Here is a 23,941-nt window from a genome sequence, read left to right on the forward strand (position 1 = left end):
GCAACCTTATTACACGTACAAATGGTTTCCCTGACATGATTCAGATCCAGTTTCAAACAGCATTGTGTTGGTGACTGCTCCCCACATGGAGTCTGTTGATCAACAATCTTAGAGAAATCTTACTTTGCGTCTTGTAATTAATGAAGGGATTATTTTCTACCGTAGCTGGGTAAATAGCCCATAAAACAAAAGCTCTGCTATTCATCCCCGCCCCCTCAATGTCCAAATTGCATCTGGATTTCACTGGTATTTTCAAGCCTTCATCAGGAAAATCTTTCATAAATTGCTAGCTTTTAGTTACATTACAATGATTTGTTCCTTTATGATGTTCCTTTTACAGAAGCATCCTATTCTACATGCATTTAACGAGAGGTCATCAATTTCCCCCTATTTTTTAAAAAAATCCATTTCCCTTTTGTTTACAGCCTATCTTGATTCCAATTAATTATGCTCGGCAGCCAGACCTGAAGAGAATTCTTCCTGTGGTTGCTCACCACTGTTCGAAACAACGGTTACGATTTTATTTAAGCATTATCAATTACAAATAACGAAGCATATTATGAGCCAAATTATGGCTGCTGCTACACAGGTATGCTGGATGGGAGAAGGTGCAGGGAACTTCATAACACTATTGGCATCGCTGTCAGTGTTCATTGCCCCAGAGGTGAACATTGGGTGGGATGACGAGGCATCTGCCTCTCCTTCCACTTTAAGCCCCTGGTTTGTTATGTAAGTAATGCCAGGTACACACCTTTTCAAAAGGTAACAAAGGAAGATGAGTGTGCTTCCTCCAGTGTGGCCAGAAATGATATTCCTGTTCCTGGGCCATATGTGCATAAAATGCAAATTTCACCCAGGTGGGGTCTGTAGCATGAAATTTGTAGGCTTCTGTTTTCTAACTACGGCACCTTCTAACTTCTAAGAACTACCCCTTAAATCTTTGGAGGCAGCAACCATTTTGTGCTCTTCAGGTTGCTGTGGTCTATACAGAGAGCTCTCACACACACACATATCATGCTTTCTCAAGGAGGCTTTCCTATTGTTTCAGAGTAGCAGCCGTGTTAGTCTGTATTCGCAAAAAGAAAAGGAGGATTTGTGGCACCTTAGAGACTAACCAATTTATTTGAGCATAAGCTTTTGTGAGCTACAGCTCACTTCCTTGGATGCATTGTTGTTTCTCTTAATCTGAAACAGAAGTAATTTTAGACTGAAGGCATATGTTTTTTCTCTTTGTGTATGGAAACATGACCATCCTCGGCTTAATTCCAAATACAACAATGGAGTTACTCCAGCGATGAATCCATCCCATTATTGAGGTGGTGTACCTCCTCTATCATTCCACAACATGATTGTCATGGGGCAGAGCTCTCCAGCACGGCCCTTGTGGCCGCTCATGGTCCTACAGGTACGTTGCACTTAGCAACCATTCAAGGTTCTTTCAATCAATTACCTTGACTAGATTGGTTCAAAACATGTACTCCCTCTCTCTCAGGGATGAAACCAGAATTTTCCTAAGGTGGGAATCCAGAGCTCTCCCTCCACTGCCCTGAATCCAGTCCCACACCTCGCCTCCACCCCTGAACTCTCCCCTGCCGCTTCCCAATACTCAGTCCTGAGCAGTCTCATGCTGCCTTGGCACCCAGATCCGTGCTCTCCCTCTTACATCCAGCTCCACAACAACTCTGCTCGTGCTCCCCACACCCAGCCCAGTGCTCTTCCCCCCACATTGATCTGCCCCCAGCTCTGAGATATCCCTCTTGCACGCAGCCCTACTCTGTTTTTCCCTGGGGACTGGGAGGGCCTGACATCCATGGGTGCCAGAAGGACTGAGACAGCAGAGGGCCCAAGCAGGCACACAGAGTTGCAAGGCCATTCAAATTTGGCCCAGCCACCCCTCATCATGCCAGCAGGGAAGGGGGTGTGCTGTTATGCCACCCAGCTTTGGTCAGGGGCTAAGGGCAGGGGGAAAGGGCTAGGCTCCCTGTGCTCCCCCACTACCACCCTTAGCCAGCTTCTCCCTCAGCTGGCCCTTTCCCCCCAGATAGTCATCAGGTGCAGCGTGTTCAGCAGGCTGCCTTCTCCTGCTAGTGGTAGCCCTGCTATAACATGAGGGAGGAGGTAGCTTTTGTGCCAGTCCCTTTCCTAAAACCCAGTTGGTTGGGTGAGAAGGGAGCCTCTCTCTTGACTCTTTGCAAGGCTCCTGGCCCCCGGCCTTTAAAGACACCGGGACAGAATTTCCTCCCAAGCACCACTCATTCCCAGGACTGGTTCCTCTCTCTAACTATCTCCTGAGTTGTTGTATATACGTCAGACCTTTCCAAATCTTAAGGGGCCATGCCACATGATGGGAATGGGCTGATCACTTGGCACCTCTACTCCATCACATTGACTCTGACTTGGAGAGCCAGAATTGAGTCCTATATGTTTTGTGCCGAATGTAACCTTTAGAACGGTAGTATTTTATCTGCTAGACAGGGCTACTGTACAATAAAGTCCTTTCCTTGAACAGTCATTTCTCTGGACTTTGTCCTTAGACCTCAAGAAGGTAAATACACTATGTTATCCTTTATTGTTTAGCCTGGTGGGCTCCACTGAGTTAAAAGCACACATTGTTTTCCTAGAATGCATTTGATTTTCTACCAATCAAAACTTTGGATGCTTTAATATATTTCCTTAATATATTGTATTTAAACATCTAGCATCAAATAGGATTATGAAAACTGAGCAGCACAGCCAAATCAAACACCTCAGGCACAAGATCTGAAGGTTTCTTTTTCAATAAGTATTAAATTAACATTTTGTATACAAAGTGAACTGGGGGTTAGTTGTATGAATAACCTACCTTAAAAATAACATTGATGTTTCTACTAAGTGTATCTGTATTGATGAAGGAGATTTTCAATGGAAAAGCATTGGACGTGAAATATGAACATGCCTTTAGAAAAAAACAATACAGACATAAAATTAAATATAGTGTATTATAGGCTAAAAGCAGTAGAACATTTCCCTGAGAAGATGTGATGTCTTGAAATATTTATCAGCAGCACAGGTAACAAAAATAATAGTCCTTGATATTAGAGATTGTTGAACTGGTTCAGAAAAGAAGAATCTCTGCTTCCTTTGACACTTTGCCCATCTCTACCATCATGTTCAAACTTATTTTTTATTTTCCCCAGGTCATTCAGTGCTACATTTTGGCTGGGACTGGAAAGACCAAAGTGATGCAAGGCAGACCCAATCAAAAGCTGCAATGCATTTGTGAACACTGCGATCTAAAGATTTTTTTTTTGGTCTTATTTTGTCAGTGGGTACCTGATCCTGCAATCCTTATGGAGGCAAATCACCCATTAATTTTAATGGGTCTCTAAGCCTGGGTGAGGAGTGCAGCAAATTCCAATCTTCATAATCTACATTATTTGGAGCCTATCTTAAACCTTAACTGTTGGCATCATATAGCGCCTTCCACCTGAAGACCTCAAAAGGCTTTTAAAACCATTAATGAACTAAGCTTTGAAAACCCCTGTGAGTTAGGTGAGTATTATCACCACCACTATAAAAAGAGAAAAACTGAGAAAGACAAAGCAATGGCCTGCTTTTCAGAAATAATAAGCACCCCACAGCTCCCATTAAAATCAGCACTGGATGTATGCAAGGGTGGAAAATTTGAAGAAAAATTATAATATAGACAGCCATATATTGCCTTTCATCCAGGGATCTCAAAGTATATTAGAAACATTACTTAAGCCTCTGTACACGCATGTGAAGTTTGAGAACTATATATTATACTATGTAACAGATGAATAAATTTGAGGCACAAATGGTGAAATCCTAACTGCACTGAAATCAACAGGAGTTTTTCTTCAGTGGGGCAAGGATTTCACTCAGAGTGACTGAAAGATTTTGCCACCGGTTAATGTACGATAATGCACCAGTGGTCGAGCTGGAAAAGGATCCTGGAGGCTTGACTCTTAGTTTAATCAGTAGACAATGCTGAAATGAATTATGGTTTGATTATTAGGAGTATTCTAAAAATGTTAGAGTTCATGAAATATAACATGCATTTCAGTCTAGTGGCTGCAGACAAAGAACAACTGATATAAGAAAATGAATACATACACATACATCAATCAAGATTTAATGTTAGTCAAGCCAATCTGGTGTGGTATCCATAGCTTAGTTGGATAGTTAGAGACCTCCCCAATAGTCATTATTCCCAGAAAATCTGAAAGCAGTGAGAAAGAGTAAGCTTCAAAATTCTTCAGATTTTAAGTCTTCCACAATTGGCCCAGTCCAGCAGGGTTCTAAGAAGCTTCAGTTCTCATCAAGTCTGAAGAGCCATTACTGGGAGAGCCACAGGTCAAAGAAGGTTGAAGGGCTCGGCTCCTCTCAAGATCAGGTCCATTGTGGGTTATGGGCCACAGAGCAAAATTACAGCGCTAAGTGCTGTAATTATAGAGCTATAACTTTAAAAGCCCTTCAGACCTGTACATATTATATTTTCCTTGTGGCTGGGTATATCTTCCCCCAACAACACTGAATCCTCTGGTGTAACATTCCTATGTCATAATGTTGATAAAACATGAATGACACAGTCCTGGCAGTCTGGTCAATGAAGTCAAACATATGAAACAATACACAAGTTTCCTCCATTCAGCAGTAGTTTTTAATAAGGATAACTTGCACAGGTAAGCACAGGCGGCTGAGTCTGCAAACATTTACCATGCAAAATCTCAAAGGTTCAATGGGAGGAGGGCCAGTGCTACAGCTAAGCACCCCTCATCTCCGAAAGCTGTCAGGTTCAGGGAGGAAAAGCTGCCAGCAAGAATCTGCACTGGTGTGGCAGCAACCAGCTGTTGCTTCAGGGGGCACTTTTAAAGAAGCAGATACCCCATTCCCCTCAAAAGCTGCTTTGAGAAAAGCTGGGCTGGAACCATGCTAGTCACAATTTGGAGTCTCTGTTGCCACGCTGATGTTGTAAGGGGAGAGAGAGACACTTAAATCGGCAAATACCACCTCTCCCCCTAGCTGGGCTGAAGGCATCACTAAAAATATCAGTCCTATGAATGGCTGCCTATGTGACCCCTGTCTAATGCCGACCGTTACAGGGGATACTCATAAGTAAAGATTTGCAGGATCATGACCTAGTTCATACAACAGTTCATTCACTAGTACTCATTACTCTAAAAATAAAATACTCTATAGAGTAAAATGGACTTACATCTGCATCTATGCCTCGTACAACAAGTGCAGGATTCAGGGGAAGCCGGCAAACATTTACCTCATGGAAGAACTGCTTAAGTTTGTTGATTTCTATCTTTAGCACCTCCTGTGAGAGACAATCATTATGACAACTTGAAACAACATCACAGCAGTTTTTTAATTGCCAACTCTCTTGCTATATTTTAATAAGATAGTGAATCAAATTTCTGGTCTTAGTAATATCAATGCAGCCTCATAAGAGTTAATGGGATGGCACCAGTGTGCAGTAACTGAGACTAAGAATTGTGATCATGGTCTGCGTCTGTGTCCTTGTTGTCTACAGTGTCCTCCTTGGGGGCTTTTTAGCTACGCACCTGTTGTTCTGAATAGCATTTTTTTCTTATGACATTTTTCTCTAACCAAGTTCACAATGGGTGGTTTATTGCTTCAGGACTGTTGCCTTGCCTCCCCTTGCTAAGTGTGGGTATGCCAATTACAAGGTTTGGGTTTTTCTGGCTTTACAGCCTCTTGATTGGTCTCTGAGGTCTAGCTGATGTACCAAAAAGGTGTCATACACATCTACTGCTTTCTTCTTACAATGGCACACACTCTCTTTCGCTCTGCCAAATCATTGTGTCTTTTTCTTCGAATTTTGTTTAAGTGGGGCATTCTGGTTTTGTTTTGGTGTTGGTTTGGGTTTTTGTTTTTGTTTTCTTTTTCCTTGGAAGGATTTTAGGTGGGAAGGCTAAGACAGACACAGAGGCAGCAGTGGCAGTGACCCAAGCACTGGAAGAGACAATGAAGATGACCAGGGATGTGGAAGCTACAGAATGTACATGATCCTGGAGCAAGGTACCTGAAAAGTGCTTCATTTGTATGAAGTGCTGCCTGATAGTACTGATGGATGAGAAGATCCAAGGCTTGGAGATGCAGGTGAAAACTATGGTTGAGTTTCAAAGGGGATTTGAGCAAATGATGGAACAAAGGAAAATGGAGGCTGAAGGGAAAATGAAAGCTGGACTGAAGAACTCGGTGGGGAAGACTTCTGGCTGAGGAAAGTGGCCAGTGGAAGCATGTGGCTACGAGAATCAAGCTGAGGAAAAGACCGGCTAGTTAAAGGGAACAGTTTTGCTGAGTTGGAAAAAGAAGAAGGGGCAGAGCAGGCTGTAACTGAAGGAGGGAGGACAAGGAAGAAAGAAGAGCAGCTAGTCCTACAGGAAGAGGGGAAGAGCCAATGGAGATACCCAGAGTTCAGAGTCCCAGGAGGATACAGGAAGACTCGCAGAAGATTGCAAGGGAAAATAAAAGACAAAAGGACTCTCAGCCAGAAAGAACAGGAGAAATGCTGGAGAATCACACCATCACAAGGAAAAGGCAGGCCTACGTGACTGGTGACTCCCAGCTAAGAAAAACAGACAGGCCTGTCACCAGAGCTGATCCAGAGAACAGAAGGGTGTGCTGTCTTCCAGGAGCTTAGATACAGGATGTGGACCTGAGGCTGAAGAGGATCCTAATGGGAGCAGGAAAGAATCCACTGATAGTCCTTCATGTGGGAACAAATGATACTGTTAGATTCTAGCTGGAACATATCAAGGGAGAATCCCCAGGCTGGGGAAGATGCTTAAGGAAATGAAGGCTCAGGTCATCTTCAGTGGGATTCTGCCTGTCCCTAGAGGAGGAGAATGAAGGCAGGACAAGATTATGATGATCAACAGATGACTCAGGCAGTGGTGCTATAAGGAGGACTTTGGGATGTCTGACCACTGGGAGGCATTAATGGGATGGAATCCACCTGAGTAGGGAGGGAAATAGACTTCTGGGATGGAGACTGGCACAACTGACTAAAGGAGCTTTAAAGTAGGAGTTCAGGGGAGATGGTTGGGAAATGCTCATGTAATCTCCATGCCTGATTCTAACATTGAAAGGGAGGAAAATCAAGTAAGAAAGGAAACAGTAATGGAGAATGGACATTAAGAGGAAGGACAGTGCGGAAACCAGTCAAATAGGTGACACTGGCAGTAGAATGACTGTACCCAATTGGGCAAGGAACGTGGGTGAAGCAAAGCAGCAACAATTAAGATGTTTGTACACCAATGTAAGGAGCCTGGGTAAGAAAATGGAGGAACTAGAGCTACTGGTGTAAGAACTGAAACCAGATATTATGGGGCTAACAGAAACGTGGTGGAATAGTAGTCATGACAGGAGTACAGGTATTGAAGGGTATGTGCTGTTTAGGAAAGACAGAAAAAGGCAAAGGTGGTAGGGTAGCCTTGTATATCAATGATGAGGTAGACTGTAAAGAATTTGGAAGTGATAGAATTGATAAGACAGTGTCTGTTTGGGCCAAAATCACTTTGGGGAAGAAAGCTACTAGTGGTTCTCCTGGGATAGCTCTTGGGGTGTGCTACAGATTCCCAGGATCTGATTTGGATATGGAAAGAGACCCCTAATGTTTTTAATTAAATAAATACTACTGGGAATTGTGTGATTATATGACACTTTAACTTTCCACATATAGATTGGAGGACAAGTGCTACTACTAATAGTAGGGCCCAGATTTTCCTGAATGTGATAGCTGACAGATTTCTTCCCCAAATAGTTGCTGAACCAACAGGAGATGATTCCATTTTAGATTTGTTTTTGGTGAGTAGTGAGGACCTCATAGAAGAACTGGTCATAGGGGACAAACTTGGTTCGAGTGATCATAAGCTAATACATTTTAAACTAAATGGAAGGATAAACAAAAAATAGATCTGCAAGTAGGGTCCTTGATTTCAAAAGGGTTAGCTTTAAAAATTAAGGCAATTAGTTAGGGAAGTGGCCTGGATCTGAATGTGGAGGAGGCTTGAAATTACTTTAAGTAAAAGCTGCCGAAGATGTCTGAAGCCTGCATCCCAAGCAAGGGGAAACAATACTTAGGGAAGGGTTGCAGACCAAGCTGGATGAGCAAGCATCTCAAATAGGTGATTAAGAGAAAGCAGAAAGCCTACAAGGAATGGAAGATGGGAAGGATCAGCAAGGAAAGCTACCTCTTGGAGGTCAGAAAGGGTAGGGATAAAGTGAGAACTAGCAAAAGCCAAGCAGAGTTGGATCTTACAAAGGGAATTAAAACCAATAGTAAAAGGTTCTGTAACCATATAAATAAGAAGGAAAGAAGAAGTGGGACCACTAAGCACGGAGGATAGAGTGGGGATTAAAGATTACCTAGGGATGGCCCAAAACCTAAACAAATACCTTGTCTCAGTTTTTAATGAGGCTACTGAAGAGTTTAGGGGTAGTGGCAGGGTGCCTCATGGCAATGAGGATACGGAAGTAGAAATTACCACAGCCGAGGTGGAATTCAAACTCAAACAGCTTAATCAGACTACATTGGTGGGCCTGGAAAATCTCCATCCAAACATATTAAAGGAACTGGCACATGAAATTGCAAGACCAATAGCAAGGATTTTTAATGAATCTGTATACTTGGGGGTCATATCCTATGACTGGAGAACTGCTAATATAGTTCCTATTTTTAAGAAAAGGAAAAAAAATAGATCTGGGAAACTATAGGCCTGGCTAGTTTGACCTCAATAGCATGCAAGGTCTTGGAACAAATTTAGAAAGAGAAAGTAGTTAAGGACATAGAGGTAAACAGGAATTGGGATAAAATACAAAATGGTTTTACAAAAGATAGATTGTGCCAGACCAACCTGACCTCCTCCTTTGAGAAGATAACTGATTTATTTAGACAAAGGAAATGCAGTAGATCTAATCTACCTGGATTTCAGTAAGGCATTTGCTACAGTTCCACATGGGAAATTATTAGTTAAATTGGAGAAGATGGGGATTAATATAAGAATTGAAAGGTGTATAAGGAACCAGTTAAAGCAGAAACAATAATGGGTCACACTGAAAGGTGAACTGACATGCTGGAGGGAAGTTACTAGTTGAGCTCCTCAGGGACTGGTCTTGGAACTAATCTTATTTAACATTTTATTAATAACCTTGGCACAAAAAGTGGGAGTGTGCTAATAAAACTGAGGTTGACACAAAGTTGGGAGGAATTGCCAATACAGACGAGACCTGGAATATCAGACAAGATGATCTCAAAACTGGAGTAACAGAAATGGGATGAAATTTAATAGTGCAAGATCATGCTTTTAGGGACGAACAACAAGAATTTTTGCTATAAGGTGGGGACATATCAGTGGGAAGTGACAGAGGAGGAGAAAGACCTGGGTGTATTGGTTGATCACAAGATGACAATGTGAAATGGCTGTGAAAAAGTCTGTGAAAAACGGCTAATGCAGTCCTAGGATGCATCAGGCGAGGTATTTCCGGTAGAGTCAGGGAAATGTTAGTACCATTATTCAAAGTACTGGTGAGACCTCATCTGGAATATTGTATGCTGTTCTGGTCTTCCAAATTGAAGAAAGATGGAACAGGTGCGGAGAAGGGCTACTAGGATGATCCGAGCAATTGAATACTGATCTTATGAGAGGAGACTCAAAGAGCTTGGCTTGTTTAGCATAACCAAAAGAAGGCTGAGAGGAGATAGGATTGCTCTCTATAAATACATCAGAGGGATAAATACCAGGGAGGGAGAGAAATTACTGAAGTTAAGCGCCAATGTAGACACAAGAACAAATGGATATAAACTGGCCATCAGCAAGTTTAGGCTTGAAATTAGGCGAAGATAGAGGAGTGAAGTTCTGGAGCAGCCTCCCTAGGAGCAGTGGGGGCAAAAACTGGCTTCAAGACTGATCTTGATAAATGTATGGAGGGGATGGTATGATGAGACTGCCTACAATGACATGTAACTGATCTGCAACTGCTAGCAGCAAATATCTCCAATGGCCGGTGATGGGACACTAGATGGGGAAGGCTCTGAGTTACAACAGAGAATTCTTTCCCAGGTGTCTAGCTGGTGGGTCTTGCCCACATGCTCAGGGTCTAACTGATCAGCATATCTGGGGTTGGAAAGGAATTTTCCTGCAGATCAGATTAGCAGAAGCCCTGGGATATTTTTTTTAACCTTCCTCTGCAGCCCAGGGCATGAGTCCCTTGCAGGTTTAAATTAGAGTAAATGGTGAATTCTCTGTAACTTGATGTCTTTAAACCATGATTTGAGGACTTCAGTAACTCAGCCAGAGGTTGCGGTCTATTATAGGAGTGGGTGGGTGAAGTTCTGTGGCCTGCACTGTGCAGGAGCTCAGACTAGATGATCACGATGGTCCTTTCTGATCTCAAAAACTATGACTCTAAGTTTTCTCTCTCTCTTTTTAAAATCCTTGAGTCCTTAGTAGAGGCAAAACAGAGTCCAGACTCTGACAACATGCAGTGATAGGTCTTAACTTTATTTGGCTCTCTGGTCTGTCTAGTTGAGATCTCAGCAAGAAAGAGTTTAGCCGTCAGCTAAGTAACGATAACGGCTACTTCAGTAACCACGTGGGCTAAAGTTAGAATGTGCCTGAGCTTCATGCAAACTGCATATGTTGGAGGAGAAGTCTCCAAGCCCTTTGGAACAGGGGATACATCTTCTATCTATTAATAGGTGTGATGTGGGAGGTGGGCAGTGCCTTCTTTGAGATGTTAAATACTCTCCACTCCCATTGGCTTTGTTGAGAATTGAGAATGCTCAGCATCTCAAAGGAAGCACTTAGCATCTCCCAGAAATCTAACATTAAACTTTTAAAGAGACACTAAATACTAGAGGAGCGTGTCTCAAACTGGGGTCCGCTAGCCCCTGACGGTTTCCAAGGGGGTCCGCAGGCCCTGCTGATCAACTCCTCCCTCTCCCGCCCAGTGCCTCCTGCAAGCTAGACGTCTGGCAGTGCAGTGGGGCTAAGGCAGGCTTCCTACCTGCCCTGGCTCTGTGCCGCTCCCAGAAGCTGCCAGCATGTCCCTGAGGCCCTGGGGAACAAGGGGTCTTTGCACACTGCCCCCATCGTGAGTGCTGACTCCAGAAACTGCAGCCAATCGGAGCTGCAGGGGTGGTGCCTGCGGGCAGAAGCAGTGCACAGAGACCCCCTGTCCCCCTCAGTCTCTTTTGGGAGCAGCTAGAGGTAAGCACAGCCCAGCTGGAGCTCTCACCCACTCCCACACTGCTACCCGCTGCCCCAGTCCAGAGCCCGCACCCAAACTCCCTCCCAGAACTCATCCCCCTCACCTCCTCCCACACCCAAACTCCCTCCCAGGGCCTGCACCCAAACTTCCTCTCAGAGCCTGCACCCCCTCCTGCACCCAAACTCTCCCAGAGCCCACACCCTCTTCTGAATCTGAACCCTGGAGGGAGGGTAGATGGAGTGATCAGGGGGTGGGGCCTTGGAGAAGGGGCAGGGCAAGGCCTGAGTGGGGAGGTTTGATGCGGGGGGGCTGAAAATTTTACATCAAAACGGGGTGGTCCTTGGGTTGCTAAAGTTTGAGAACTGCTGCACTAGAGTCTTGAGATCTCCCTGCTATAAGCAAACTAAGTTCAAAAGGTAAACATTTTCAGAAGAGGTTTGGGCTTTATCTTAGTTAATAGATTGATGGATGTTGGAGACATCATCCTTGGCCACATTTAGTGATGTGGCTCAAAAGGTTATGGATATTTTGATATGAATATGGGCCAAAGACATTAACTGTGGCTCAGGTATTACAGCTCATTAAAAATAGTTTACAGTTGTGGCTGTGCCTTTACAAATACTTACATTATGACAGGTTTCAGAGTAGCAGCCGTGTTAGTCTGTATCCGCAAAAAGAAAAGGAGTACTTGTGGCACCTTAGAGACTAACCAATTTATTTGAGCATGAGCTTTCGTGAGCTACAGCTCACTTCATTGGATGCATACTGTGGAAACTGCAGAAGACATTATATACACACAGAGACCATGAAACAATACCTCCTCCCACCCCACTCTCCTGCTGGTAATAGCTTATCTAAAGTGATCACTCTCCTTACAATGTGTATGATAATCAAGGTGGGCCATTTCCAGCACAAATCCAGGTTCTCTCACCCCCACCCCCCCTTTTTTTTTTTCCAAAAACCACACACACAAACTCAAACCAGCAGGAGAGTGAGTTTGTGTGTGTGGTTTTTGGAAAGGGGGAGGGGGGTGAGAAAACCTGGATTTGTGCTGGAAATGGCCCACCTTGATTATCATACACTTTGTAAAGAGAGTCGTCACTTGGATGGGCTATTACCAGCAGGAGAGTGAGTTTGTGTGGGGGGGGGGCGGAGGGTGAGAAAACCTGGATTTGTGCTGGAAATGGCCCAACTTTGGTTGTCATACACATTGTAAGGAGAGTGATCACTTTAGATAAGCTATTACCAGCAGGAGAGTGGGGTGGGAGGAGGTATTGTTTCATGGTCTCTGTGTATATAATGTCTTCTGCAGTTTCCACCGTATGCATCCGATGAAGTGAGCTGTAGCTCACGAAAGCTTATGCTCAAATAAATTGGTTAGTCTCTAAGGTGCCACAAGTACTCCTTTTCTTTTTACATTATTATAGGATTCTTGGTGACCACTATGCTAAGTATATAGACTACCACAAATGCTGAGGTGTTTATCTGCTTTGCCAAGGCAAACTGGAAAATTGGAATGGTACCCACTGTATACGATTAAGAAGCTTAGCCTTGGGATTTACGCATATTTACTTGGGATTTACTAATTAGGGGGCAGAGTTTACATTCCTCCCACAAAAAGAAACAAACCATTAAATGTGTACATGAGTGCAGAATAGCACAAACTTTGGGGGACTTTTTATTCAAAATATGGAGCTATTTACTATAACAAAGGGCAATTTAGGAGATAGATGCTATCGCTTCAAAATTAAAAGTTATTTGTACAAAACAGAGGCAAAGGAAAAAGAAAGTCTTAACAAACCTGTTTTTTGGGGTCGCTGGCAGCCTTGACTTTTTCAGCAACATCTCCCAGAATTTTGATAAGTTTCCTCTCCTTAGAAAACTCATCATTTAAGGTTTTTCCTGCGCAGAATTGGACAGCAGCTAGTAGTTTCTGATACCAGCTTTTGAAATGAGCTTCACATCTGTGCATCCTTTAAAAGCCTGAAGGGAGGAGGGAGAAAAAAGTTGTGTACCCTAAAAACTGATGTTTTTTTATACCACCTCTAACAAGAACAATGAACATACTCCAGACTAATCTGTATTTGGTGGCTTTGGGCAGTTTAACAGGAGAGAATGGAAAAAATGTTGTTTATTTGTTGGCAGTAGTCAAGTTTCATCTGATAACTAATGAGATTCCAAGAGTGTAAAATCGATAGGAACCTGCTATTTCTTATTGCCATCCACAGAGCAGTTCCTGCACTTGCTTCTTATTTCTAAAAGAAACATTTGTCAGAAGAATGTATTTTCTACTTTCTTTTGTTCAGTTTTATACATATACACACACAATACCCACCCCAGCAACTTCACATGTGCACAAACACTTACAGCGAGCATACAGCGGATACATTTTAAAAGTTCATACTGGTCTAAAGGTGCTACCAGCTTCAGCTGTATTCACCATTTTTAAGTGCAGGAATATTTCTGAAATCCATAAAACCTCTAAACCCTGAGTTAACTTTTTAAGTGCATCCACTGCATCCATCTCTTCTTTGTCAGAGGTGGATCCAGACTAAAAACCCAGTTCTGATTCTGACAAAACTTTGGGGAAGTTTTATGACGAGTCATCATCAACATGTCTTGACTAGGGGGTGGGGTAGAGTAACAGGTATATTAATCTTTGAGCCTCATCCAATTTTCTCCTCCATCCACAGCCCTGTCCACATGGGGAAAAATATGCTTTTTGCAATTGAATTTATTTAACTCAATTGGAAACCCCCATGCCCCTTCACCTTTAACATCCAAGTAGAGACAGTTCAACACCTTTAAGATCATTTGAGCTGGTCTTGGTGTACGCTAGTTCAACTGAAAAAAAAAGTCTTCTTTTTGTCAGCCTGTGTAGATATAGAGCTCATTTGTCATCAGCTTTCTGCCCATCTCCTGGTTTGTTCTTCTACCCCTCTATAAGCAGCATTAGACCACTCTCAGCCTCATGATCCTCCCACAACCCCACCCCCAAAACATCCCATTCTGCCAGTAATCCTGCCTGATCCCCAAAATAACTTCCCCAGCTGACCTGGCCACTGAACCCTAAGAACAGCTTTAGTTATCTAAGGTTGTCCACCTGAAATCTAGCAAGTTTAAGGGTTAAAGGAAACAACATGCATACACATATTAATAGGACACACATTAGCAGAGAAAAGATTTTACTGCACAGATGGCAGAACATAAATTGGGGCTCCCCAATGCACCTTAACTCTGCCCCTTTTTGTCACTGTACTACAATAAAGCTACTACAGCCAAGCATTTATATATGTTGTGCCTGAAATCTGTGTTCAGATTTAACTGAATAGAAGTAGAGTGTAAGGATTTCATGTATTTTTCCCTGCTGACTTTTTTTGTTCTCTTTGTTGCCTTTTATGAAGACAATTGCTCCCCTGGAGCTTCCTCTGCCACCAAGAGAAAGTGACAATTCAATACAGAATAATATCACCTGCTGGTTTCTGACAAACCTTCCCAATAGCATAAAAAATCTGAATTTTTAACAGGTTTGTAAGCACTGAAAACACTGAAACTACCTGTAGTGTTCTGCTAGTAATGCCTAGACACGTAAGAGAGGGGGGAGATACGAGAAGTAAGTTTGTCATCTTCTCTCCCCCCGGAAGTTGGAAATGACACTTCTTAGTACAGTCTATTGCAAACAAATAATTATATCCTGGGTTGAACGAGAATATGAATTGTCAGTTCACTGTCTTGTGGGAGATGAATTCCAGCATACAGACGGACTCCACACTCTTAGTGGCAGAGCTTCCGTTCCAATCCTCACTCACTCTAACAGCTCGTGCATTATGACCGATGCCAGCTAGAGTTGCTGAGGTTCAAAACCTATGCCTTAGACTCCATAGTGTGACTTAGCACAGTTGTAACCGGAACAGATATTTCTTAAAAATCACTGTCCGTGCTGAACAGCGAAACCGTTCTAGCCCAGTTCTAGCAGAACTGTTCTTGATCACTGTTTTTTGAACATGACTGTTGCTGGCGCAATTCAAGCTGTTGTGCAGACTCAACCTGACTCAACTAGAGCAATGTAAAGAAGCAAACATGTCATTTCTAGCTTACGTAACTCACAGGAGTATACTCCCGCAGGTATATACAGTTAAAAGTTAGGAAATGCCAGCATTAAGGATGGCTGTTCAACCTTTAATTTCGGCTCCCTCGTGCATATGCATTCTGATATGCATTGGGGGGAGGGATAGCTCAGTGGTTTGAGCATTGGCCTGCTAAACCCAGGGTTGTGAGTTCAATCCTTGAGGGGGCCATTTAGGGATCTGGGGCAAAAACTGGGGCTTGGTCCTGCTTTGAGCAGGGGGGTTGGACTAGATGATCTCCTGAGGTCCCTTCCAACCCTGATATTCTATGATTCTATGATACAGTCTTTAGTTACATCATTACATACTATTTTTTTTCCTACGGAACAACTGCTGTCAGGAACTGGGGGCTTTAGTTCCCTTAACTCAGCCTGGGGCTAGCCAGCTCAGCCCTTAGCCTGATTAATGAGCCCAGCTGGGTGGCTGCAGAATCACTTGACTGACTGGCCCGCAAGATTGGATACAAGGAGCCAACAGATCTGCATTTCAGCTCAGGCCCCTGACACCTGCTTCATTCAGTGTACAGGAGAATAAGTGCTCGTTCACTGATCATCATGCAATGCTTTGTTTTTTCCTCATTGTTCAAAGGCCTTATTTACTGCACACTATTCAAATCCTGCTCTGTAAGACAGAATTATTATTTCCTCAGAGGTTTTTCTCTGGTGCTCATCACTATAGTATGTAAGTGCTTCACAAACATTAATTAATTTATCTTTCAAAATGCCTGTGAGGTAAGGTGGTATTTCTATTCCCATTTTACCAACTGGGAACAGAGGCTGAGAGGCATTAATTTCCAAAGTGTCTGATAATTTCGAAAGTCCTATTTGAGATGCCTAAGGCCTGATTTTTCAGAGAAATTTGCATTTTATAGCACTTTATTTGTTCAGAGCACAGCTCCCATTGACTTCAGTTGCAATTATGAATGCTCAACACTTTTGCAAATCTCAAATCACGTGTCTCGAGTCAAGCACCCAGAAAACGAGAAACAGGTGAAAGTGAGCCAGTACCAGCTGGTACTGCATACTGGTCAGAACCGGCCCCGGCCCATACCCAGCCCACATTAAAGTGCTGCCACTTTAATGTCCCTGCCTCTTTTGCCTCCCCTGTCAGGGGCCCTGTTGGTAGGGTCTATACCAGCAGGGCCACCGATGGAAGGGGGTGAGGGTGGGAGCAGCAGTGTTAAAGCCCTGCCGTGGCAAAGGACCCTGGAGCGCTTTAACGTCCCTGCCCATTTTGCCCCCACCCAGCACACTGACAGGTGTGTGGGGGGGAGGCAAAGGGAGCAGCTGTCCTGGGGCCGGCAATTTAAAAAGGCCGGGGGCTCTGGACACCGCTGCCGCAGCAGTGGCATCCAGAGCCCCGGGGCCTTTAAACCAACACGGGAGCCCCTGGCCGTGTGGGCCAGATGGCCTGAAAGGGCTGGCTGGGGGATGCTGACCCCCTCCCCAGCCCCGCCCCTTCCACCCGAGGCCCCGCCCCTTCTGGGGACCAGAGCCACCCCAGCCCCATACTGGTAAGTGTCCTGACTTACTTTCACCCCGGTTTTAGTAACTTGCCCAGCATCCCATAGGAACTCCACAGCAGAGGTAGAATCCTGTTCTCAACATTCAACTGCCTTAACTATGAGATTGTCATCTCTTTGCAGTCCCCTGCCCCAGTACAACAGCTAGTACACACAATCCAACTAATGCGACAAACGAGGAAGGGTCCTTCTTTTAATACACACAACCTTGACGCACTCCCTGAGCACGGTCCATCCTGGGTACTGAAGGAGGCAGAGGCCATGTGGAAAAATATAGTATGTGAGGGAGTCTAAGGGTATCTAAATTAGTGTAATCTGCATGCTGAATGGTCTGGAGCACTATAACTTATACCATTTTAGAATTCTTTATACCCACTTAAACTTGTTTCTGAATTTAGCCCTGAGAGCATAAATCATATGAATTCAGCTGTCCCTTTTTCTTATGGTATCAATTTAAAGAAACTATGAAGGCTACCTTCTCCTGTATGAAACATTCCTTTTGGGATTCAGTGACCTTTGTTCTTCTTAAATACACAGCACTGAGATACCTTTCCTTTAATGAATCCGTGGTTTGGAATTCATTAGAACCAGGAAAAGCAACTTTTTCTATCTTAAATAGAGAGACTTCCTGTATAGGAAAGATCAACCAATTTGATCCATTTTTAGTTTCTCATTAAGGCCAAGCTCCAGGAGAACTAAACTCTAATAATCTTAGCACACGCACGTACTTGACAAATGTTTTCTTTTAAGTTGAAAAAGGATTTAGGACCAGATTCCAGCTGCTCATGCACAGGCCGGAGGTGAGGGGAGGAACACAGAGGAGAGGGGAAGAGACAAAATTTTGATACCTGTGTTTTGTGAGCCCAAGCTGGGCAGGAAGGTGGAGCAGCTGTCATGATCATTCCCTCCACTTCTGCAACAGCTGGAGGCCAGTACTGGAGGAGAACACATGCTGCACAGTTTCAGCACATGGCAGTTGCAGAAATGGAGTCTGCCCCTCTTTACCGTATCTCTTCAGAGAGATTCTGTTCACCTCAGTGCTCTGCTGACGAAATACATCCAGGAACTGCAGCTCAAGCAATGCAACTCCCTACCACTCACTCCTCACAGATGTGCTTTTAAAAGCCACTGTATTGACCTTAATTTTCAAAATGATTGGAATTAACTACATTTGACTTTCATCTTCATTTTATAAAAACAAAACAAGGTGGATCTCAAAGGTCAGCCTTTAATGTAATGACTCATTCTGGGTTTTGCTGTAGTGTTTACTCTGCAACTGAACAAATAAGCAATTGCAATTCTGTCTTCACTGTCACCAGGCTCACACATCCTCACACATCCACTGCAGTCTGAGAACCAGGCAGAGATAGGAGCAGCTGTGCCCTGTGAAATCACAGGATGAATATAATCATCAAGACACGAATGACACTTCCAAGACACAACTGGACACACTAATAGCTGTTGTCCCAATAGGAATGCACTATAATTAGAATGACTCAAAGTCAGGAATTGTGAAGCAAGGAAACACATTTAGCCTCTAACGTTTGCTACAGAATGCTGCATATTAGAACTAAGCCTGGAATCTTGCTTATATTCCAGGCCGGCAATCCTGGAACATAGGGGTCTTGTGGACCAGCAATAGGAAAACAGATGAAGCTCTCCTTCTATGGATGGGCTCTTCTCCAATCTCCAGATCTCTTACTTTGATACTTGACTTTGACCAGAGCAAGACAGGTGGTTTTAGACTCACTGTCAATAGATCACAGGCTGGGGAATATCACAAAAAGGCTAAGAGAAGAAGGACACTGACTTGAAGTTCAATGATGTGGTAAAGAGAGTAAGAATTCCCAAATAGCCTACTATGGGGTTGCAGGCCCTTAACGGATATAAGGGACAAGAGAGACACAATTTGCCTGAAGTTCATAAGTGAGGCAGAGTTGGTAAAACTTCTAAGAGCCCTAGGCAGTGATAAGGAAAAATTAATGTTTCTATTTAATAAGCTGGTTTGGTGTATTTACCCATATATCCACTGTATATACCAGCACATACTCTATGCATATGCAATAAAACATGATAAAAACTTCCATTTTCAAAAGTGATGAGTGATTTTGGGTGTCTCAGTTGACGAGAACTTAAAAAGACCTGAGTGCACTCATACTCTGAAAACCCTTTAAAGTGCTCCAGATTGGGCACTTGAAAACCAAGGCACCCAACATCACCAGTCACTTTTGAATATTTTGACCAAGGTATTATTCATGTTTTGTTGTAAATATACAGATTACTCCTGTTTCTCTAATCCTTTGTTTTATTCAGCTGGAAGCAGGCAGAGTCAGAGAAGGAAAGGACATTACTGCAGGACTCCAAGGCTTAGTATAGCAGTGAATGCTTTTAAATGATGTCATCACATAGTCCCCAGTATTTGTCAATAGGTTAGCATGGAAAATGGATGTTTCTCCAGAGGGGTATGGGCCCTGTGTCTAAGGGAGGCACGCACCTTGGTATATACAGGTATGTCCTGCAACACTCTCAAGATATCATAGAATCATAGAATATCAGGGTTGGAAGGGACTTCAGGAGGTCATCTAGTCCAACCCCCTGCTCAAAGCAGGACCAATCCCCAATTTTTGCCCCAGATCCCTAAATGGCCCCCTCAAGGATTGAACTCACAACCCTGGGATATCTTTGATGTTCTCAAAATGCATCAAGCTATGGCATATGCACATGCACAAAACATAAGAAAAGAAAGAGCAATCTGAATTTTAATGAGAACCCAGGAGAAAATATTTTAGGCTGCTAGGAGGCATGGAGGAGAGTCAGGACGTGGGGTGGGGTTGAGCAGTGGGGATGAGCTCAAGGTCTAAATATGGTATTGTTAAATCCCATTGCAGGTTGCTCATAGACGTTAGAATCAGAGATGTGACAAATAAGTCACAGAAATGTAATACCTGCAGCACATCTGTGAAGGGCAGTGAGGAAGAGTGGGCAAATCACTGCTACTAATTACCCAGTTGCAAATAAAATATTTAAGATTATACTATTAGTTTTTCCTTTTTCTCTCCTGAAGGAAGGCTGGATTTCACAAGGTTCCTTTCCAGCTAATTACAATCCTGCACACCCTGCCAAAGATAACAGGAATAATCCCTTTGATAATGGTATCAACATAGCATATGTTATATAGAAACTATAGATTCTAAAGACTCTTGAAGATCTTTACAAACACACCCCTCTGCCTACATATCTATATGTGTATCTCTAGACATATAGAATGGGCCTAGAACAGGCCTAATTTGTCTCACTTTTTAATTGGTCTTCTCATGGGGTGGCCCTTTGCCAATTCAGAGAGAAGGAAAGGGGAGCCACACCCACTTGTTTTGGAAGGCAGGGATATAAAATTTTTTCTCTCTGTGGACTTGCCCCTGCCCCTTAAAACAGTTTGGTGTCCAACCTCCTAGGCAATGCTTCCAGAAGTGGAAAAACACTGGAAAAGATAAATTGGGGAGGGGCGGGGGGACCACACACACAGGGAGGAAAATTCTGGATTAGTAGAAGACAAGGCCATGAGAAGATCAGTTAACAGATGAGACTAAAGTGGCTTCTCCTCAGAGTGGCCCTCCACCATTCTGTATACAGCTATTGAAATGTAGTAGCCAGCTGAGCAACAGAGGAGAAAGACAAAAATAAACAGTCTATACCACTGAGATCCATATAACATCTAACATATTGGGGAACATCATGCACTGTGAATTGACTATATGATCCCTATTTTTTTCATCTCTAACTTCTGTATTATCTACCTCAAGTAGGCAGGATGTTCCTGATAAAGTGACCAGAAATGAAAGTATATATTGGCATGTATTTCGTTTTCCTTAGGCTTCAGAGTCAGCTGAGATGGTCAGCTCCTCTCTTTCAGAGCTACTGTATCAGGCATTATCTGTAGATTTAGGAAAACACCAGTGCACCATTCTATGTCTGAAAAGTTATTCAAAAACAAACTCTTTGTCTTCAAATGAGAACTTAAACCATCCACAAACTGATGGACTCACAAGAGAAGTGACATAAAAGTGTTCTAGGTTGTCTGGCTCATTTTAGACCTCATCCCTCTTTTTACAGAGAAAGGAGAGAATTAATGGTGACTTGTTGAGACTATTTGGCTAACTGCCTACTAAATGCAGATGTATTCGATGTTTTAAATGTTTAAATTTTATTTAATATTTAATTTTTTTAATGTTTTAGACAAATCATGTGGGGTGGAATATGAAACATGCTTAACAGTGCACAGCAACAGTATACTTTTGGTACTTCACACAGCTGAGACAATGAAACTGCAGTCAGTTTCACTTGCTGGTTTTCAGCTAGAACAGCACTCTTTTGTCTGGGTTTCAAAACATTGATCTTGAATATTTAACCAACAAAATACATCGGTTTCCACTGAAATTTTGCTTTAAAATTGTCATGACATTTCTATTCATAGTAAGCTAATTTCTTTTAAAATATAACCTAGAACAGATGCCTAGACGTCAATGACTTTTTAACAGTGTAGCATTGTTGCACAATAGGTATTAGATGTGATAGTTAAGCTTGAGGCACACAAAGTTTATTTGGCAGTCAAGAGAATGGTTACCTTTCACCAATCCTCAGTAAAACAGAACAGAATTAGCATCTCAGCAAACCATTGTTGCACTAATAAGCCAATACTTATCCCAAACCAAACTCTGCATACAAGCACTGCTGAATTTTGTGGGAGTTCAGAAGCTAAATCAGTATTCGAATTTCACTAATGGCCCCATCTTAATAGAGTGCCAGGACAAAACTCCAGGGATAACACTCCTAAACAATGGGGTGTCTGCAATCCAAATATGAATTCTGAAACTCAAGCTCATTTCCAAATGCAGAGTGGCCTCAGCCTTTAAAAGCTAAAGAACCAATTCCTCATCCACAGAACCAGGAGTCGTCACAAAAGCACAAAGTGTACCCAAAATACAAAAAAGTGTGTAGCAAGTTTGTTACATTTAACATCTTAAGGGCTGAATACAGGTTATGAATGGAGCAAAATTGTTTTGAGTTCACTGAGAAATGGTTCTAACTATGTCATTGCCACCCACATCTTAACATATAAGTGCCAGACTGGGCCTCTGTGCTTCTTTCAAATGGACATTCTCCTTGGGGCAAATGCCACATTATTGTCAGACTGTCATGCAATGCCTCACTCAGGTAAGCTTGAGAGCTAAAGCCACATATCACTGTAAAAGGTCACCATTAGTAGTGAAACGAGGCAGTCATTCCAGGTATATCTGAAAGGACTGTCTTCTCCTCATGTACAATTGCACTGTAGGCTTGTAATGAATGAGAGTGTATGTGTGGGGGTGCTAAGTTCACCAGTAGAATATGCAGACCCAGCACCAGCAACGTTGGTGGAGTGAGGCCTGCATATGTTAGCAGTGAATTTGACCCATAGAGTGGTTGTGGCTACTCTGAAGCCATATAAATAACAGGCTAAACTCAATGCTAGTGCAAGTCTGTGTAGTTCCACTGAGGCTAGTGGGGTTGCGCTGCTTTACACAGTGTCTGAATCTGGGCCACAGTCATCACTGTAATCCACCGAGAGGAAGAGTGCTTAGTGGAACACTTCCCCCCTCCCATTGTCTGCGTAGTTCATGTCTACTAAAATGGCTTTGGATAGCTTCTGTAACTTTCTATTAGCTTCACAGCTGGAACAAAAAATCCTTTATGACATTATAAAACAAAATGTATGAGACAGAGCTGATTCTAAACAGTTCTGTATGCATAGGACAATCAGGATTTACAGAAAAACGACACAGAATTAAACCTGATTTATACTAAAGGACTCTGGTTAACTTTCCTTTAAGACACTGTACTTTTTGACATTAAAACAGAATAAGCTTCCGTTTAAAAAAAAAAAAAAAAGTAAAATTAACTTTCTAGATGGCCATTATGGCCTTGGGTCACTCATCTGAGGGGTAGCACCAGATTTCAGTCATACAACCAGAACAAGACCCTGTAAAGTCATTTACAATCCTAGAGTTTGATCCATCCTGTGTGTTTTTGTTAGTTTGTGTGTGTTTGTTTTGAGGGGGTTGAAACCATGAGCTCAAATGTTATTCAAAGGAATTCACACTTCAGAGCAGGAAATGTCCAGATAGACTGTTTATTTTCGGGGACCTCATTTTCTAAGTGTGGGTGACCGAGGGATTTACACAAGAAAGCAAGGGGTCTAGCACAACCCTGCACACCAGGAGCCCATCCCCGTAGCTACTTCCCCATGTGGTATGCTCTCTACTTCCACCATCCCTCTGAAGCATTAGGAGACTGCACCATCTGCTTAACCATGTTACTAGCTCTTTCCTGTCACTAGTACACAATCCCTAGTGCATGGAGAGAAAGATACCAGCTGTTTCTGCATGTATCCAGAGATCTTGTTGATACACTGCATCCCTGGAGCCCATGGGAGATGAGATCAGTTGCTTGCCCACATCCTGTCCTGGCCCTCCCAACCTTCTTCTATCAACTTATAGAAAAGGGAGATTGGGCAGAGATGTCTAATCAGATCACAGTCTACAGAGCATGAAAGAGTGTGAACGGACTGCAGTGCTGACCCCTCCTTGAGGCTAGGCATGGCATAGCAGCTCTCCTCCCACTGGGTGTCTCCTGCCGATGGTCATTCTGTCTCTGCAAGGTCTGCCTCTTCCTGCAACCTGGCATTCCAGCCAGGTCACTTCAAAGTCTCTCCCCCCCAGGGTAGTCCATGAACAAAAAGCAAGGGAAATTAACACAAATAAATTGAGTTAATAGAAATAGAGGGGAATGATTCCCTCTTAAGGTATATCAGAATCTGGCCTGGCCTTCCCTTCCCTCAGGGAGGGATCACTGGGCAGCGGTCGTCCGGGAAGCTCCTGCCTTCAGTCAGCCCTTTCTTCATGAGCTGAAGGTCTGTTCTCTTCCCTGGTCTGCCAAAAATGAGCTCTGCTTCCCTTTTAAGCTCCTCATCCAATCTGTGCATGCCTTGCAGATGTGATGGGGTGGAGCT

The 23,941-nt window shown here is 43.2% G+C and overlaps 1 protein-coding gene across 1 annotated transcript in view; it reads right to left on the reverse strand.

Annotated features, from left to right (window-relative positions):
- PIK3C2G (phosphatidylinositol-4-phosphate 3-kinase catalytic subunit type 2 gamma) overlaps positions 1-23,941 on the reverse strand; it is a 289,894-nt gene that overhangs the window by 118,749 nt on the left and 147,204 nt on the right. Inside the window, exons 19-21 of the mRNA XM_077831041.1 lie at positions 13,049-13,211; positions 5,219-5,326; positions 2,843-2,935 (exon numbers count right to left, since the gene is read on the reverse strand). Coding sequence (XP_077687167.1) covers positions 2,843-2,935; positions 5,219-5,326; positions 13,049-13,211 — 364 coding nt within the window. The remainder of the gene's footprint in view (positions 1-2,842; positions 2,936-5,218; positions 5,327-13,048; positions 13,212-23,941) is intronic.

The sequence above is a fragment of the Eretmochelys imbricata genome, chromosome 1 (genome assembly GCF_965152235.1).
Source record: "Eretmochelys imbricata isolate rEreImb1 chromosome 1, rEreImb1.hap1, whole genome shotgun sequence".
In the NCBI taxonomy this organism is placed as follows: domain Eukaryota; kingdom Metazoa; phylum Chordata; order Testudines; family Cheloniidae; genus Eretmochelys; species Eretmochelys imbricata.